General features: G+C 42.4%; 1 protein-coding gene across 2 annotated transcripts in view; it reads right to left on the reverse strand.

Annotated features, from left to right (window-relative positions):
* Window positions 1-17020, reverse strand: part of LOC125012653 (netrin receptor UNC5C-like) — a 185698-nt gene that overhangs the window by 55729 nt on the left and 112949 nt on the right. For both annotated transcript variants that reach the window (XM_047592728.1, XM_047592727.1), the window contains exon 4: window positions 9002-9105. In XM_047592728.1, coding sequence (XP_047448684.1) covers window positions 9002-9105 — 104 coding nt within the window. The remainder of the gene's footprint in view (window positions 1-9001; window positions 9106-17020) is intronic.

Genomic DNA, 17020 nt, shown 5'->3' on the forward strand with positions numbered 1-17020 from the left:
CTGACGAGGTCTGAACCTCCGGAAAAATAAGTTGTGTACTGTGGGAAGCTCACGTATTCGGACCTTTTATGTTACTGTTTGTGTGTGTGTGTGTTTGCAAGTGTGTGTGTGCGTGTGCGTCAAAGCTGATTCACTGTACAATGTAGGAGTACTGATGACACTTCATAATCATTAAAGCACGGAGAGGCTCTGAGCTGATTCGGGGCATGCTAATCCTTTTTAATTGACTCTCTGGCTCTCCAGCGTTATTAAAACCATGCAATAACTAAATCAGCTTTATTAGCCCGGTCAGCTCAACAGTCGGTGGCGTCCCTGTTTGTTTGTGTTGTGTATTCTGTTGATGGTTGTGCGGGGTAAAAGCCGGTGCCTGGCAAACAACCAACCAAAGGGCCACATGCCTCTGCTGGAAAATATTGTATATTGAATGCGGTTGCATTCGCACTGGGAATTCCTGCAGCACACAATTTAACAGAGGTGAGGAATGGGTGTGAAACAAATGCACTTCAGGACTAGAAATTGCAAGTCATTTGTCTTCTCTGTTGTAGTTAATGTTGGCTCTTTTTTTTAAGATCTTTTAACTTGGAATGCTACCCAACATTAACTGTACTTTACACGGATATTTTAACACTCGCTTCGTTTCTGTTAACAAACAAAAAGGCAATTTTGCAAAGCTGTGCATTTGGGGGGGGGGGGCAGATACCATCAATAGCAGCATTTTCTCTCTTTATACCTTTCCCGAAGAACTATAGGGCCATCTTTTCTCTAAGTGCTATACCCTAGCCTCTGCCAGGTCACACTTAAGTAGCCTGTAGCCGTCTACCTTTGAAGGAATTATACTTCTGAAACCAGCGAAGCGTCGGCCGAGCCAAGGGATTCTTGGCAGAGTGGTTGACAAGCTAATGTTTCAATGCAGTTCCAGGGTGTAGGCAGTATCATGGCTAATACCGCTCAGTAAAAACTGGATTTCACACCACCAAACACATGTTAAACAGTATTACAGGAGGCCTCCCTCAGACGGCTGAAGATCGCGTATCGTCGCAGACATATTACATGGCCATTATCTGATTACATTCTGCTATCAGCGCGGTCAAATTCATTACACAATATTCACAGACAACGGCATCCTTTAGTAACTCATAAGGCTACTTTACTGTAAGTGAAAAGCAATTAATTGGTAGCAATTATTCAACGCCCCATCTTATTAAACTCTTCCAGTCTTGGTCCCAAATGAGAAATTTACTGTGCCAATTACTCTTCTAGTTAAGTATATAAAATAATAATCTTCCCGGCAATAGAACTATTTTTAGGTGCTAAATTATCATTTCCTAAATGACTTCTTCATGTTCATTGTGCCATGACAAACAAAACTTTTTATATGCGTTAAGAGATTCACGCGCACAGTTTTAAACATGCGAAGTTTTTTTTTTCTGGCCCTGAAAGACTTACAAGCTCTAACAACTTATAAATCCTGACAGAACAGAACAGAGTTTTGTTATTTGACACTGTCGCACCCTGTGTCGAAACAGTGTGTTCATTCATCCATGACAACACTGTCAGTATTGCCGAGGGCAGCACGGGTAGCTGTCTGACAACGCAGCACACTCTTCGCTGTCATGTCACCATCAATCCTCAGCTTTGTCTCGAACTATGTCAAGAAAGACAGGGGGCATGAAGAAGACTGAGAGACTGTGAGTTACAGAGGGAGTCTAAGTGGGGAAAAAAAACAGGGAGAGATAAGAGTCAATGAACAGATGTGAGGAAAATTAAAAAGATGCAAACATAAACTGAGACAGAAAACCAAGAGAGGCATACATAAACAGAAAAAAAAAAGCACCGTGACTGGAAACAAGCTTTCTTAAGGGCATGAAAAATCAAGAGGAAAGAGCAAACAGAACCATTAATGTAAAAGCTGAAGCTCCGGCCGAACAAGAGCCCGTGTGATATTGCGATGGGAATTTTTCCACGTCACTGACATAATGACGTTAATTGCAAAGGCAGACAATGCTAGAAGCCGGAGCTTTTGAACAGGTAATGAAAGAGGAGAGAGACGGCTCTCCTAATTCGTGGGGTGCAGGGGGGAATCGACGCATACGCCTTCATTATCCTCCACCCTCATACTTCTAAATTGAGCACCAGCTCAACCCTCGACGCACCGGACACACAAAGGAACAAAGTCCTACTTTCGAAAAAGACACAAACCTCAGACCACAGGGAACTTAAACTACATATGATCATCGGTTTGCATACTTCCTGTCTTCTAAGGAGGGAGGAAAATAATGCAGGTTGAGTTGTCAGTTAAGAAACAAAATACAGTGTTCCTGTGCGTAATGAGAAGCTTCCCTCTCAGAATTTTGATTTATAGTTCCTTGAAATGGACTATGATGGGCAAATGTACTTAAAGCGCATGCAGTTCCGGTCGACGTGAGATCTCGAAATAGCAAGTCTGGCCCCCTTTATGCGAGAAAGCCAAGATAAACACCCTGATTTACTGTTTTCATAAAACGCTCCCAGGTCTGCAAACAGTACGTGTACTTGGAAGTCAGCATTACACGGGAAAAGGAAGAGCAGCACAGAAGAAGTAACAACGAAGAAATAGTCTGCTATGGATTTTGCAAACAAAATAGATTTGAGTGTCCCAGTCTAGACGGGACCAGTGGTCGGAACCGAATGGAACTGAACTGAGAAAACAAGCACATATTTTACGACTATATGAAGATACACAAAGAAAGAGGAAATCAATGAGTGGCGAAGTATTGTAGCCGATGCTGAGGTTTTGCAATGGAAAAGCTACATTTCTGATGCGGTTCTACACAGCCTGCTGGCTTTGGAGTGGGATCTGACTAACGCCTGCATTTACCGACGCGGTTTATCACTGGATGAGCAGCTCCCAAGGCTCCTTAAATCACAGCTTATATTGGATGTTTATATATATATTATTTCTATATCTGGTATACATCTATTTAATGCATAGTGGTATAAAATGTGAAAAGCATATGTATTCTTCTCTTTCCCTGCGTATGCAGCCATCTTTCTGAAAGCACCGAGTGGGTATAAAGGAATGTGACAAAAGCATACTGTATGAGCGCATGTATGTGTCTCCGTGTGTCCCTTCCCGCGTCAGTGTGTGCACACATCATTAGACGATGATAATAATCCGTCGCCAACGTCCACCGACAACGCATTCAACACCAAAACAAAAGCGGATCCTCTTCATCTGGCCCATTTGTAAATTACTCTGCAGTGATAGACCTTCGCAACAGCGTTTTAATAATCTTACACCATTTCAATAATTCACCTTGGTAGTCTGAATAAAAAAAAAAAAAGGAAAAAAAAGAGATTGCTGACTAATCTGTGGATTACGGTGATGATTTCTGACAGAGGTTGAGGATCAAGGTAAAATGTGATGGGAGATGAGCCGTGGAGCTTACTATGGTAGCTGAAAGAGGATTAAGGTAAAGATGTATTGGGGAAGCAGCATTACATAAATTGTTTTTGTGCACAAAATAGGCACACGCACACACACACACACACATAAATGTACCTACCTACACACTTGCGCGTGTGTCTGTGTGATTGTGTATATGTGAAAATGGTTTTTTTTCGGTGCAGCGGCCACAAGAGTTAATATCTAATGCTTTATATGGTATCCTAAACGCTGTCTGTTGATCCTTTTGTGTTCTCTCCGCTTCATTCAGTCTGCTTTATTCTGGCATGTTTTTTTGTTTTTTTTTTAAAATGCGCGTCGTCATGTGTACTATTTCTTTTCCTCTTTGTTTTTATTTAGCGTATTCATGAGTTCGCTGGATAAAAGAAGTCTTTCATCTTTAAATCCGTTGACAGAACCTGGTAGATTGTTCAAGCTAAAAACACATTTTAGATATATATTCAGAACCCGCAAATAGTTTATCTTCCAGCTCTTGGTAAATGCTGTCTGAGGCACAGAGGAACATCAAGCTCCGGTGGGATTTGAAAGGGGTATAAAGCTGAAGGAATTCAATAGATCTGCTTCTATCTCCGGACACAGGAAGAGAGCATGTCTTATTTGTTAGACAGTTTAATTCACACTGTCACCTTCACTGTGCATTTAAACCTCTCCACTGGCACCGGAGTTATAACCCCCAGATGGATTCGGCTAGTAAACGTCATCAGAGGACACATTAACGACGGTGACTGCGGGGACTGAAAAGGACTGCGCGTCTGCGTACAGTATGGTGCACGAGTGTGAGAAGGAGGCGGCCCGTTTGGCCACCACGCGATGCTGATGCATTCTGACAGATAAGTCGGCCAGGATTTGCATCACAAAGGTACGTACACGTACACACACATGGGCGATTACCCAAATGCACATGTATAGACTTACTCCACACTGGTTAACGTGGAAAGTCATTCATAAAAAAACAAAACAAAATAACACTGATGGTCATTGCAGGGGAAGTGTGTGTGTATACGCATCTGTATATTGTCCTGGCTACCTCCTGGGAATGTGTGTGTGCTCTGCTTGAAGCCTTTGAAAAACGCTGGCTACGATCAGCTATAAAAACAGCAACCTTGGGAGACAACTGCTGGATGTGCTCTATGTCTTGCTCAAGGACACTTAAATAGGGCGAATCTGGCTCCGCGCGGAGCTCGTATTCAAATCCCACGCCTTGGAGTACAGTGAAATTAACGAAATGCAAGGCCTTCTGATGTAAATGCAATAAACTATTGAGTAAAACTTCCTCTTGACGGAAAAGTTCACAAACAGGCTGATACGGCCGATCACAAGCCATTATCCATGCGGATAACGTGCTCTAATTTAAGGTGTGGATTGAGTGGCTGAGAATGTGACAGGAACTTGACCAGGATCCAAAAACGTATCCAGTTACTATCTGACTTTGCAAACGCACGCGCGCGTGTGTGTGTGTGCGCGCTTGTGTCTCTTAGGGATAAACACGTGGAGGGCCTGTCACCACACACTGATGTGTTTATTTCACTGCAGCTGGGGTAATCACTCACGCGCCATGACAGACGCAGACAAGCGTGCACACAAATATTCACCCTCCCACAAACACAAACCTATAACTCCACCTGTTATGTGGAGTCCCCTGACTTAGCCTGACCTTCGGGGTCACTGACACTCTTTTAAGCTTCAAGAGAAATGTACTTGCTGTCAGTCCGCGGCTACAGGTCTTAATGACCGTAGCAGCCTTTGTTGTTTTTGTTTTAAAAATATGCGGAGAAGTTAACTGCGGCTCCGTTTCACGTAGCTTCTCACTGTGACCGCAGTTTCTTGAGTAGCCCCTAAATCACGAACTGATTTGAGGAGAGAGATGAACAAAACCTGAACTAAACTCCGAGCATTTCTCGCTGAAAGTCAACATTGTGCTGCACCTGTTTTACCGTCTGTGTCCATAAAGCCTTTCCTGTTGAACTGCTGAACCCTCCCTGCTCAATCCAATAGCTTTCCAGCAGCATTTAAAGGCTTTCCATCACAGTCTAAAGAGATTTAGATGTGTCTCAAGGATTTCACAATGCTTCAAATTGTGTCTCTCTGGAGCTTTAGATTGAAAGAGAGGAGAAAAAAAAAAAAGACGGCTCTAGGAGACTGACTGTTGACAAGAGCGGCACTGTCAAAGGAAAATGAAAAGGAAGTAATGGTACATCGGTGTGTGGACGTTTTCTCTGCAGCCTCGGATTAGTTTGACCCTGACCTCTCAAGGCTAGCACCTGTGCAGCAGTTAAAATGATCACTGGCTAATCTGTCCTTTAGTGTACACCTTGTCCTGATTTATGCATCTCTTCCTGCATTTCTTTAAGGCCCTGTCTCCACGTGTGAATGTACCGACAGATATCTGCGCTTATGTCGGCACATTTGTATGTATCTTGAATATAAAACGCGTACGCGTGTTTGTTTAGCGTGTCGAGGCCTCGGCTCGGCATGCTGACAGCCATGTGATGCCAGCTGGGCATTAAGATGTGGGTATCGCATGTCGGGGCAGCAACCCCATCACATTGACAACTTTGCAGCGGTCGTCAACTGGTCGACACGGCAACCGCAGGCGCTAATATTAGAACACTTTTAGGGCGGTCACAGGACACCGACATCAAGAGCTGTCAATCAAACAAAAGGGGAAGATTTGAAGCGAAAATTATGGCGTGAGAGAACTGGTAAGCGAAAGGAAAAAGTGAACGGGAAAAGAGAGTGGACATGATAAGAACAAAGAAAAATAGGAAGTCGGAGGAGATAAAAAAAAAAAGAAAGTCGGGGCTACAACCTGAGGTCATCAGCAGGCTTTAAACCTAAATCCCTCTAATCAGCTTCAGCAGACAGGGGAGACAGACCAATCCATTCGACCCGAGATCCCATTATGACAGAAGAAAAAGGAATGGAAAAGGTAGCAAATTGGACACAGAAAAAATAGCTCAGAGAGTCCATGTGTGTGTGTGTGCTCATGAGAATTGTGAGTATGCCTCTCCGCGTAGATGTGTTGTGTTCAAACAGGTGTCAAAAATAAAATGCACTAAGGAATGCAATTAAGGCACGAGTAGTAATGAGTCATTAATGTGGAGATTTGTCTCCGAGACAAATGAATTTGGGTTTGTTAGCAGAAAAAGAGCCTCCATGTTTGTGTGTGGTTTCCGTAGTTGAATTGGTGTCACAACACCAATTTATTTTCATAATTTTTTCCACAAAAGAGGTTTCTGCAAGCGAAAGAACAGGATTACTTGTCATTCCTTGTACCACTCATCTTCCTGCCACACCTTCACCTTCCCACACTATCGCCTTCACTTAGTATGCTGGTGTGTCTGAGTGCCTCGGTCGCCCCCTCTCCTTCAGTTTCCCTCTCCCCTCTCTCTCCGGGGAGTGTGTACTTAGGCGCAATTGAAAACGACTATCAAACCCCGAGGAGCGAAACCTGATTCAGGGCCTCCTTATCCGGTAGTGCAGCCCTCTCCAAGTGCCGAGCTGCACTTCCCCAGTGACCAGCTAAATGAAATTATGTATTTTTATCCGCCCAGGTGGGAACGCAGCCAAAGCAGGAGAGTGAAGAACAATCTGAATCGTAAATGGCATTCTTCGCTGTAGTTAGAGCCCCTCGGGGAGTGGAGGTGACATGTGTGGCTCTTCCAAAGTGGATGTTTGCTCTCCGACATGTCTGATGGGCGAATGAAATGTCAACGTGCTGACAACGTACTTGGAGGACACAATATTATCTTGTACAGAGGTGGTTAGCGTGAGTGTGTTTATGAATGCAACACTTGTAGTCATACTTAACATCCTCATCTGTCAATTGAATGGGTAGTTATGCTGCTGTCCTCTCTGTATGGTGCACTATGAAACCATGTTCACTTTGATTCAGTTTTTATTTGAGATCGGCCGATATGGACTTTTAAGGGTCGATACTGATTTTTTCACATCAGCCTTGGTTGACTTTTCTGGGACGATATTAGGAGCCGATACTGCCTTTCCTCCCTCCATTTAGTCTCGATTTAATCAAAAACATAAACATTTATTGAACTCAACGAATATTTAACGCTCTTATGCATATAATAAACAGCAGGGGGAGGGGCAATGTATGGGCTGCACAGGTCTGCAGCAGTAAAAAACATCTATATGCACCCACGTATTGGCTGATTCCAATGCCAGTAAAAACCCCAGCTGGCTGATATATATTGGTCGATCTCTAGTTTTTATTAATGTTCACAGTGTATTTGTTCTTGTGACACAAAAGGAAAGAACATTTCCTTGGTTCTTTTGGAGTCCGTTTACTCTGAATGCAGAGCTACAGCAAGAGAGCGAGCGATGAAGATGTGAAGCGGAGGAACAGAGGCTAAAGCTGTGTATCGCTGGGATTTCTTCACGTAACTTGTGTTCAAATTGGCTCTCTGGGGACATTTATGTCTGCGTTTAAAACACTGGCTCTTTGGATCAGTGTTGTCTCAGCGCAGCGGCGCTTTCAAGCACCTGTCAGTCAAAACAGGACTCAGGCTGTTCCCTCAGTGGTGTGACAATTCAACACACATCGTGTTGCATAACCTAAAACAATGGCTAATATTTCTGAAAAAGTATTTCAAAACGAGAGAAGTGTGAAATCATTTAATAATATTTTGACTGTTAATTTATTAACTCCGTGATTTAATATTTCCTCCCATGAATTCACTTTATGTCTCTTTATGTTACAGACAACGATCAGGCATAACATTATGACCAACTATCAAATATTGTGTAGGTCTCCTTGTGCCTCCAAAACAGTTGTGAATCAACAGAGAATGGACATGGGTCTTCTCAGAGTGTCTTGTATGCGTCTGTACTATCCCAGAGATACTTGATCAGTTTGGGATTTAGTGATGCCAGGTAAATTTTTTGAGTTGTTCTTACAACATTTTTTGTGTGTTAGGTGGCTGCTGACATCAAGGAGTGTTATTGCTATGGGGTGGGGTTGGCTGGTCTGGTCTTGGTGGGTGGAACATGTCAAAGTAAAATCCACATGATTGCCCGGTCCAAAAGTTACCCAGCAGAACATTGTATTGTCGCAAGATGGCCAATGTTATTTACTTCTCCCGTTAGTGGTTTTAATGTTGTGGCTGGTTGGTAACAAACAGAAACTTATTCCTGGTGAAATTAGTTTTGTTTTTTAGCCTCCTCTGCGACACCAGTGTTAAAAAGGCTATTTAACCAAACGTGTCAAAAAGGCACAAGGCCTTCTTTTACACAGTGCACCCTTCAGCCACTGAGTGCAGACTGTGCACGCAGCCATCAAACGTCTCTATTCTGCTGTCTGTCGTTCAAAGTTCGAGGCAATTTCAAAAAGTGTCACATCTGTAATAACTGAGTATTCCGTGGCTCTTTCAAGTTACTTCCACTTGATGATCTCTATTTTTGTGCCTTTTTACATCCTCCCTTGTCTTCACTTTGTCATCCCTTCCCTTCAGTCGCTCCCTTGCTCTGCTCCAGCAGCCCTCGCTCACATCTCACTTCATATTCACCTCATTCGGAGGTTAACGATAACGCCGCACGTACCTCAGCAGCTGGTATTCCCTCCGGAGGGCGACACTGCAACAGCACTTCCTGCTCCAGAGATACTTCCTTTCCCAGGGGTTCTTGCTCAAATGACTTCTTCAAGTCTGAGGACAGAAACCAAAAACTTAATGACTACTAAAGGACAGGTTATAATGTCCCAGAGAGTGATAAAATCCGTTTGGAAACTACATCATAATGATACGGCGAGTACTGAGTGAGAGAAAAAGAAAAAGTTCTGTGGTGGTGGTTGAAACATTGGTTTAAGTGGGTGAACTCTGTGTGGTTTGGAGTTACTTAGCTGAATTTAATTGTAAAGTATTACATCTGTAAACCGTGGAAATGAGATACACGTGGGCATTAAGAATAATTATATAAAAGAGGAAATCTCTTGAACATGTGTGGGCGGCCATTTTGCAAAAGCACCCTGTGATTCAGCAGACAGGGAGACCATTTTGGAGTAGGTGTGATCTCAGTGTCAACCAGGGTCGTTACTTTATTTCCGAGGCAACGATGACACAGTAATTATGGAGATGGTGGTGTTAAAAGTCAGCCACGCATAAGCTGACTCTACACACTCTCCAGTCTATAACAAGGAAAAACACTTAGCGACAGCATATATCTGATCTTAGACATTCTCAGATTTATACTTCAGCACCTTTTCCCCATGCACGCAGACATCCGATGAGACGCGCACACACTAAACACAAGTTTGCTTTGCTGCCTGCCTGAAACCTCTGTCACCGCGCGCAATATTTAACCTCACTTTTGCTCCGTATAGATTTGCCAGAAGTTCAGGGATTTCCAGGCAGGCCAAAGACAATAAATGATTCACGCTAATGGTCCGCATGCTGTGATAAATGACGGCATTAGAAAGCACCACGGAATGTACTGCCATCTCTTTCAGCAAACGTCTCGGGGAAGACTCAGCTGTTTTCATTTTCACGGAGGGAAAAAAAACAGTAGCAGACAATTCGCCAGACATTTAAAAAAAGAACAACAGACTAAAGACAACAGAGGGGGATAGAGAGAGGGTGTGTTGAAGGATTAGAAGGTAAATAGAAAAAAGTCTTATGTGGACGGATTTATAGATGGAAATGTAGCAGAAAGTCTCATCTAGAGCTGATTTCTACCATGAATATACTGCATTTTTCTTTAAAACCTCATCCTGTGGGTTCCTCTAATTGTCACTTTTCTCTAAATAGTTCAAAGGGACATCGAATGTTGAATATTCTTGTCTACCTGTTTCTAAGTTTCTGTCAAAACACCCATTTCGGGAACTTTTAGAGCTTCGTCTAACACCCTTTCACAAGCCTTTCAGTCTGTCTCGCTTAACCTCGGCCTTCTCTATTTTAACTGATTTCAGATACTGGGAAGGGATGAAAGCGTAATCACTTAATTGCTTCTCCGCTTTCCGTAGCCCGCTGCCTTGCTCCATACTGTAATAATGCATCTCCACACTGGAAGCCGAGCTTAACACATGTAAAAATAATTAGCCTCCCACGGAAAAACAGCTCATAAAGCAAACTGTAATTTGAGATCGGTGGCACTTCTCAGCAGGTGACGTTATTTAAGGGGCTGATCATATGTGGGATGGTGGATTTCTAAATAAGAACATATGAAGGAACAGATTTTTTTTCACCCAACCTTCTGGATATCATGTAGGGGTTTGTGATTTGATTAATACACGCGCTAAGGTTTAGACAAAGAGTGGCATCCGTAAGATTAAAGTAGGAGCAGTTATGGGTATTTGTGTACTGAATGTATATGAGTCTCTTTGTGCATGTAAGAACATGATTTGTAACCGGATGATTAAGTGTCACATATCACAAATGTGACTAATGTCAGCGAGTGAGTGTGATGGATTACACTGGCCACATACCTGAAGATAATGAATACCCTGAAGATCGACTAATACTTCGAAGTGCTGTGAAAAGGGGTATTTAACATATCTAGAATCTTTGAAATATCAGAAAACTTTTCCTTTGAAGAGTTTGAGAGTCACTTTGATGGTGCGAGAGGACGGCTACCACTTACGGAAGACAAATCTCATATCCTCGCTGCACTTAGTTTAAAAAAAACCCAGAAAACTTTCAAAGGAGGGCACGGATTGTGAGTCTGTGTTGCGTGTGTGTGTACGTGTTAACCTTGTGTCCTTTTACTCTCCTGGTTCCCAGGTGTACTCTTAATCACCTTATCCGTCAGCTGCGCTACACTATTTGTGGACACACACAGGCACACACCAGAAAGAACTTTTTCCTTTTTTTTTTTTTGTTTTTAATGCTGAAATGCTCGACTGAGTCAGTCTCCCGGTATTTCATCAACACAGTCACCTTACAGTCGGCGGCTAAAAGACACAGAAGGTGGCAGAGTGAAAGAGAAGCAGAGGTAACATGGGAGAGGGAGAAAGGGAAGGTGGAAGCTGGGACGGCAGGTGGAAGTTGAAAGATGAGAGGCATAGAGGGGGAAGTTGGAGGCACACAACGGGACCACTTATTTTTGTTTTAATTCCTGAACCATCTGCTGCTTCTTTATCTTCCCGATTTCCCTTAAAACCAACAATACGACTTTCGCCTAACTTTAATTACATCTCCTTTACCGGGATCTTCACCTGACTCGAAAGGACGAGGTAGAGGAAATGTGTGTCCAGTTTACAAAGTGTGCACTAGTTTTAAAAAGAGGAAAACTGTGAAACCTAAGAAGAAGAAAAAAAATCCAATTTAAACCACAGTAGAGGCTGAATCACACATCACTTTTCTGATTACAATCACTTCTTTCATTATGGATCGAAATTCATGGCCATGTGCCACATTTCCATATAATCTTCAGGTGGATTTGAAGCACATCTTTCAAATGTCAAAGACAAAAAAATGAAGAGGACAAAAAAAAAAAAACGAATCTATCAACTGGTTTGAGCTCAATAAATTGTATTTTTCTTGGCTTTGGGGGCAATGAAAACCAAACTAAACCACAAAAAAAGAAAAAAAAAGAAACAAATTTTTTGGAGGGCTTGAGCAAATTTCTTTCTTTGTTGTTTGTTTTTTATTATTACTATTATTATCTGCTGCGTATAAAGTACGACGTCTGGACATCGAATACAAACAGTCATTGGGGCCCATATGTCACCCTCCTCTTCTTTTCTTGAATACTATCCAGAACTTATTCCGCAAAGTTGTTCACTTCACATGAGTCACACTAAATGGAGTGCGCAAACTTTTTTCTTGTCTTTCTTTTTTTTTCAAATGCACTTCATTTGATACAACAGTAGGCGTACACAAAACCATTCAAGGGCACTCCATTATGTGCGACCGTAAGTGAACATTTCCAGTGCTTATTCAGACTGCCTTCAGCTCTGTAGTTAGAGCTAAAGATAAAAGTCATAGAAATAAGAGGACAAGTGCTGTTACAAAAGATTCACTGCCATCTTGCAGGAATCCATTTTAGCAAGCTGATTTGTCCAACACTGCCAACATCCATTTATATAATTGTGGGAACATGTTTTCTCCCCCTAAATGGGAGCACATTGTAGATTTGCTTGTAAAGGCTTAATCATGTTGAGGACACGTACACACATATACAGTAGTAGTGGCTATAGACTGTGTAAATATGGATAACGTATCCCCACTTTCTTGCATTTGCCAAACTGACGCTATTTTTCCGGGAAACGCCATCTTGCGATTTTGGAGCCAGAGTCTGGCTCCAGAATGCTCTGATCTTCCTCCACCAGTTACAAGAAAAAGTTGTATTATACACAGAACTTGTTTTTGCATCATGCATCAGCATTATATAAACTACCTAAAATGACCATCCTTGAAAAAACAAATGAATTGACGTTGGTCCATCCATTAACATGGAGGAGGTGGGGCTTAGGACTTATACTGCAGCCAGTCACCAGGGGGAGCTCTACTTGCTTTGGCTTCACTTTAGAGGAGCTGTTCCTCTGTCCACCTTTATACAGTCTATGGTACTGGCTCAAACCAAGACCGTAGGACTCAAATGTCACTCTATGTGAAAAAGGAGCAGAGTGGAGAGTTTCTATTTATGCTGATGTCCTCTGATGTGTAACTGTGTAACTTAAGGCTGTGACCCCGGCTAGATATGACAAGAACTGACTTTAACCACAGTGTTGATCATTCTTGTCAGCTCATGTGTCACTCTTGCAGTCTAAAGTTTCAATAACATACAGCAAGGTAGGGGTACAGTGATGGTAACTATGTTAGCAGCTATATGAAAGATGTGAGCAACATATTCGTGAGAGTTAAGATCTGAATCTATTTGTGTGAACAAGGTGTTGGAGATTATTATGATTTCGAGTGATACAGCACTGACAAAGCATTTACAGTGAGTTTTAAGTGCAGTTTATGCCTCTGTAGTACTAGACGCCTCAACCTAGGTACGTAATCTACACAGGCACGGGCCATTTATACTTGTGCGCTCGTCAGCACAGCTTGTCATTTTTTACAATATGTTCAGATATAGTTTTTTTATTTTTTAATTCTCCACAAAAGACAAAAATTACGATGACAGGACATTATTCATAAAAAAATAAAGTAATAAAATGACAAAATAATTTGAGTTCAATCCATTCACTCGTATAGCAGGCACAAGAATATTTCAAGTTTTATCCTTAAAAAGATCAAATAATACAGCTTTTCGGTTTATTCAAAGTATAAAAGGACTAAACAAAACCGCTAACTGCTAGAACTGCTGACCTCCCTTCTGCTTCCCCTACTTCCTGTTGTCCAACCAATTATAAAATGCGACATCACCATCTCTAACGACTATGTGACATCATCTGCAAGTATCCGGAAGACATCATCCGAATACGTGACTGAAACTTTCGCCGGAACGTTCCCCGACAGTGTTGCTGAAGAGGAGCCACACAAATGCTTGTACCTCTGAACCTCCTCAGTCAATCTTTCTTCGATGTGGTCCATCTTTATCGATCCAAAACAATCACCTCGAAAATTGTGGAGATGGAGTAGCAGCCAGAAATACTAGTTACGTAGTTACATTTCTGGAAAGGTGCATGTCAGGCTACGGCATTAGGATCTTCATAGAGTCTGTGCGGAGAAGCAGAAACCACGCACTGCAAAATTCCACTGTACGGCCAGGTTTAATTTCATGGAATATAAATCTAGTCATTATCAGATTCTGTGTGTAGTGCTCTAAGAGTGTTATGTGAGGACGGAGATTGTTGCTGAGGCTGACTGATAACTTCCTAATACAGTCAATCCCTGTGGGGAATGACAGCCTGAACAGAGCATGATGGTTCATTATGGGAGTAATCACCCAAAGCTTTAGCCCTAAATCCACCACATGGCTACCCACGCAACACACAGAAACGCACACGTACATGGACAGATACCGAGAGACAAAGGGAGAATGAGCAGGACGGAGAGATACTGTCAAACCCAGGACAATGCACACCGGAAATGGTGACAAATGAGCAACGCACAAGGATACAGAGCAACGCCAAAGTAGTGATACTCACTGTGGGACACATAAACAGGCTGTCACACTACCTCATAAATGAATGTGCAAAAAGAAAACAACTGTAGAAACAAGCAGAAAATGAGGAAGTGATTGAGAGATGAGACACACTTCCCTCATGCCAGGCAATTCCAGGAACAATTTCCTGGTCTTAATTAGGAAGGGAGATGCTGAAATGAGGACTTGGCTGTGAGTTGATTTCCATAAAGATTGAGAATGAAATTAAAGGAGATTAAAGCAAACTGCTCGGGGAATGAACAGACACGCACAAACACACACGCATTCACACAGAGTGCTAAGCTGGGGGGCTATGGAAGACAAAATTTTGCCAGTTTGCGAGCAAGACCACATATTTGTCTATGAGTGCGTGGTTTAAAGGGGAAAAGGGAACGCATTACTGCGTTCACGACGACAGGGGACGATGACGTCATGTCGGTGGAACGTGTGTGTTTTTGTGCGTGTGTACAAAAACGTGGCTAAAGGTAAAAAAAAAAAAAAAAAAAGTGCAGAGGAGAGCAGGGACAGATGTGACAGTTCACCCCACTCCATCCCCAGATTAATTCTTTTTACAATTACAACAGAGTAGAGAGGTACAGGCCTAGTGGAGTGTCCTCCAGAATGAACTCTAAAGCAGCGTTAGCATCTATTAAAAGCGACCTCTTCTTGCATAAACTGCCTCTATCTCCCTCCGTCTGAGTCGCTCTCCGCCTCCTCCTTCCTTCCCTCTTCGTCTGAAACTTCTGCTTCCTTGGCTCAACTAAAACCATTATTATGTTTGTGGTTAGTTTGTAGCCCGAGGCACCTCTGCATAAGCACATTTCAGAGCAATTATCCAAAATGGGTGTCTCTGCCGGCATGCTGCCCATGCCAAATCATAACGGTTTCCCCTGATGCAGCTGCTGAAGCTATAAAGAGCAATGTGAGATGCTTGGGAAGAGAAGAGGGAAGTACTCTCCTTTGGTCTGAGAGGATAATTTGGACATGCAATTTCGGAAACAATGACGTGCAGCAAAAATACATCAGAGCCTTGGCTCAGATCAACAAACTACATGATGCAAGCGATAAAGTACACAAGAGGGGGAGATCATATTTAATTAAACTGTAGATAAAGCGAAAATATAAATATATCTGTAATTAAAACACGACAATGACAATGACATAATTTTATCCACAGAAGTAAATTATATGGAGTGGAACAGTTTTTTTCCTCTCTGTTATGTTCGTCTCCATCTAATGTGTATATACTGTATAGTCTATTTAATACTGAGTACAGCAACCACACATGACAACCAAGCTTATAGTAGTATATACACTGATCAGGCATTTCATTATGCATAACATAAATAAGTATTATGACCACCTTCCCAATATTGTGCAAGTCTCCCTTGTTCCACAAAAACACTTATGACTCAGTGGACATGGGCCTTCTGAAGGTGTCCTGTGATGTCCTAACCGTTCCCCAGTTTCCTCAATTTGCTTCACCTGTCAGTGGTTCTAATGTTGTGACTGTGAACTTTATTGTTACCATCATAAATATGTTGTTTTTGAAACATCTACTGTTGCTCAGTCATTGCAGATTAAAGGCAGAAAAAGTGACATGATAAAGTGACAACCAGTTGAGTGAGAGCCCAACAGTAACAAAATAAAAAGCCAAAAGAGGAGCTGCTGGTGTCTCTGGAGCAGCTTCACGGCAGAGGGCCACGTCCAGACAGGAGACACATTGCACTCAGCAGACACAACGGATACATGTGTTAATTTGTGCTAAATGCTGAACAACAACCAAAGAATGGAGAAAAACAGTATGGGGAATAAGTAAATAAAGATATGCAGGGTGACCGTGTTAAGTAATCCAAACCAAACACGTCCACATTTTTGGTGCTCCTAGTGCATCTGGCAATGACTTCAGGCTCGACTGTCAATCTCCGTGAGTGTTGTGACTGCAAAGAGTCTTTCCACTCCAAAGTTTCTGGTTTATTTTTTGAGGAGTTCGTCGAGACAGACACGCTGAAACGAGAATTTATATTTTGCACTGGGAATTAATTAACATATTAAATCAAGCCAGGTGCAGAAGAAAGAGGGTTCTGTGTTGCACAATTAAAATCACTCAGAGAGGTAAAGACCACAAATCAAATGGAACAAATGGAACAGTAGAAACCATACAGAGTTGTGTGTGTTTTCTGCCTTATAGGCAGTGTAGACTCAATTTGACGCAGATGCTACAGCGACAGCGACAGCGCCGACCCTAGCGCTGTAGCTGACTGGCACCTCAGCCACGATGTAACTACGAGAACCGCAGACCACAAGGGCTGTGATTGGTCTGATTGGTAGTAGCGTGTTTCCACTTTAGTATTCCCGGCTGCTTCTCCATCTCCGCAACATTCAAGCTGATTGCTTTGGATCAATACAGACGGAACACATCAAGGAAATGTTAACTGAGGAGGATTGGAGGTACAAACATTTGTATGATAGTCTTGAATGAAACTTTGGCAAAATATCAGCAAAATTTTGTCTAAATTTCGGTGAGAGTTT

This window comes from Mugil cephalus, chromosome 8 (genome assembly GCF_022458985.1).
Source record: "Mugil cephalus isolate CIBA_MC_2020 chromosome 8, CIBA_Mcephalus_1.1, whole genome shotgun sequence".
Classification (NCBI taxonomy): domain Eukaryota; kingdom Metazoa; phylum Chordata; class Actinopteri; order Mugiliformes; family Mugilidae; genus Mugil; species Mugil cephalus.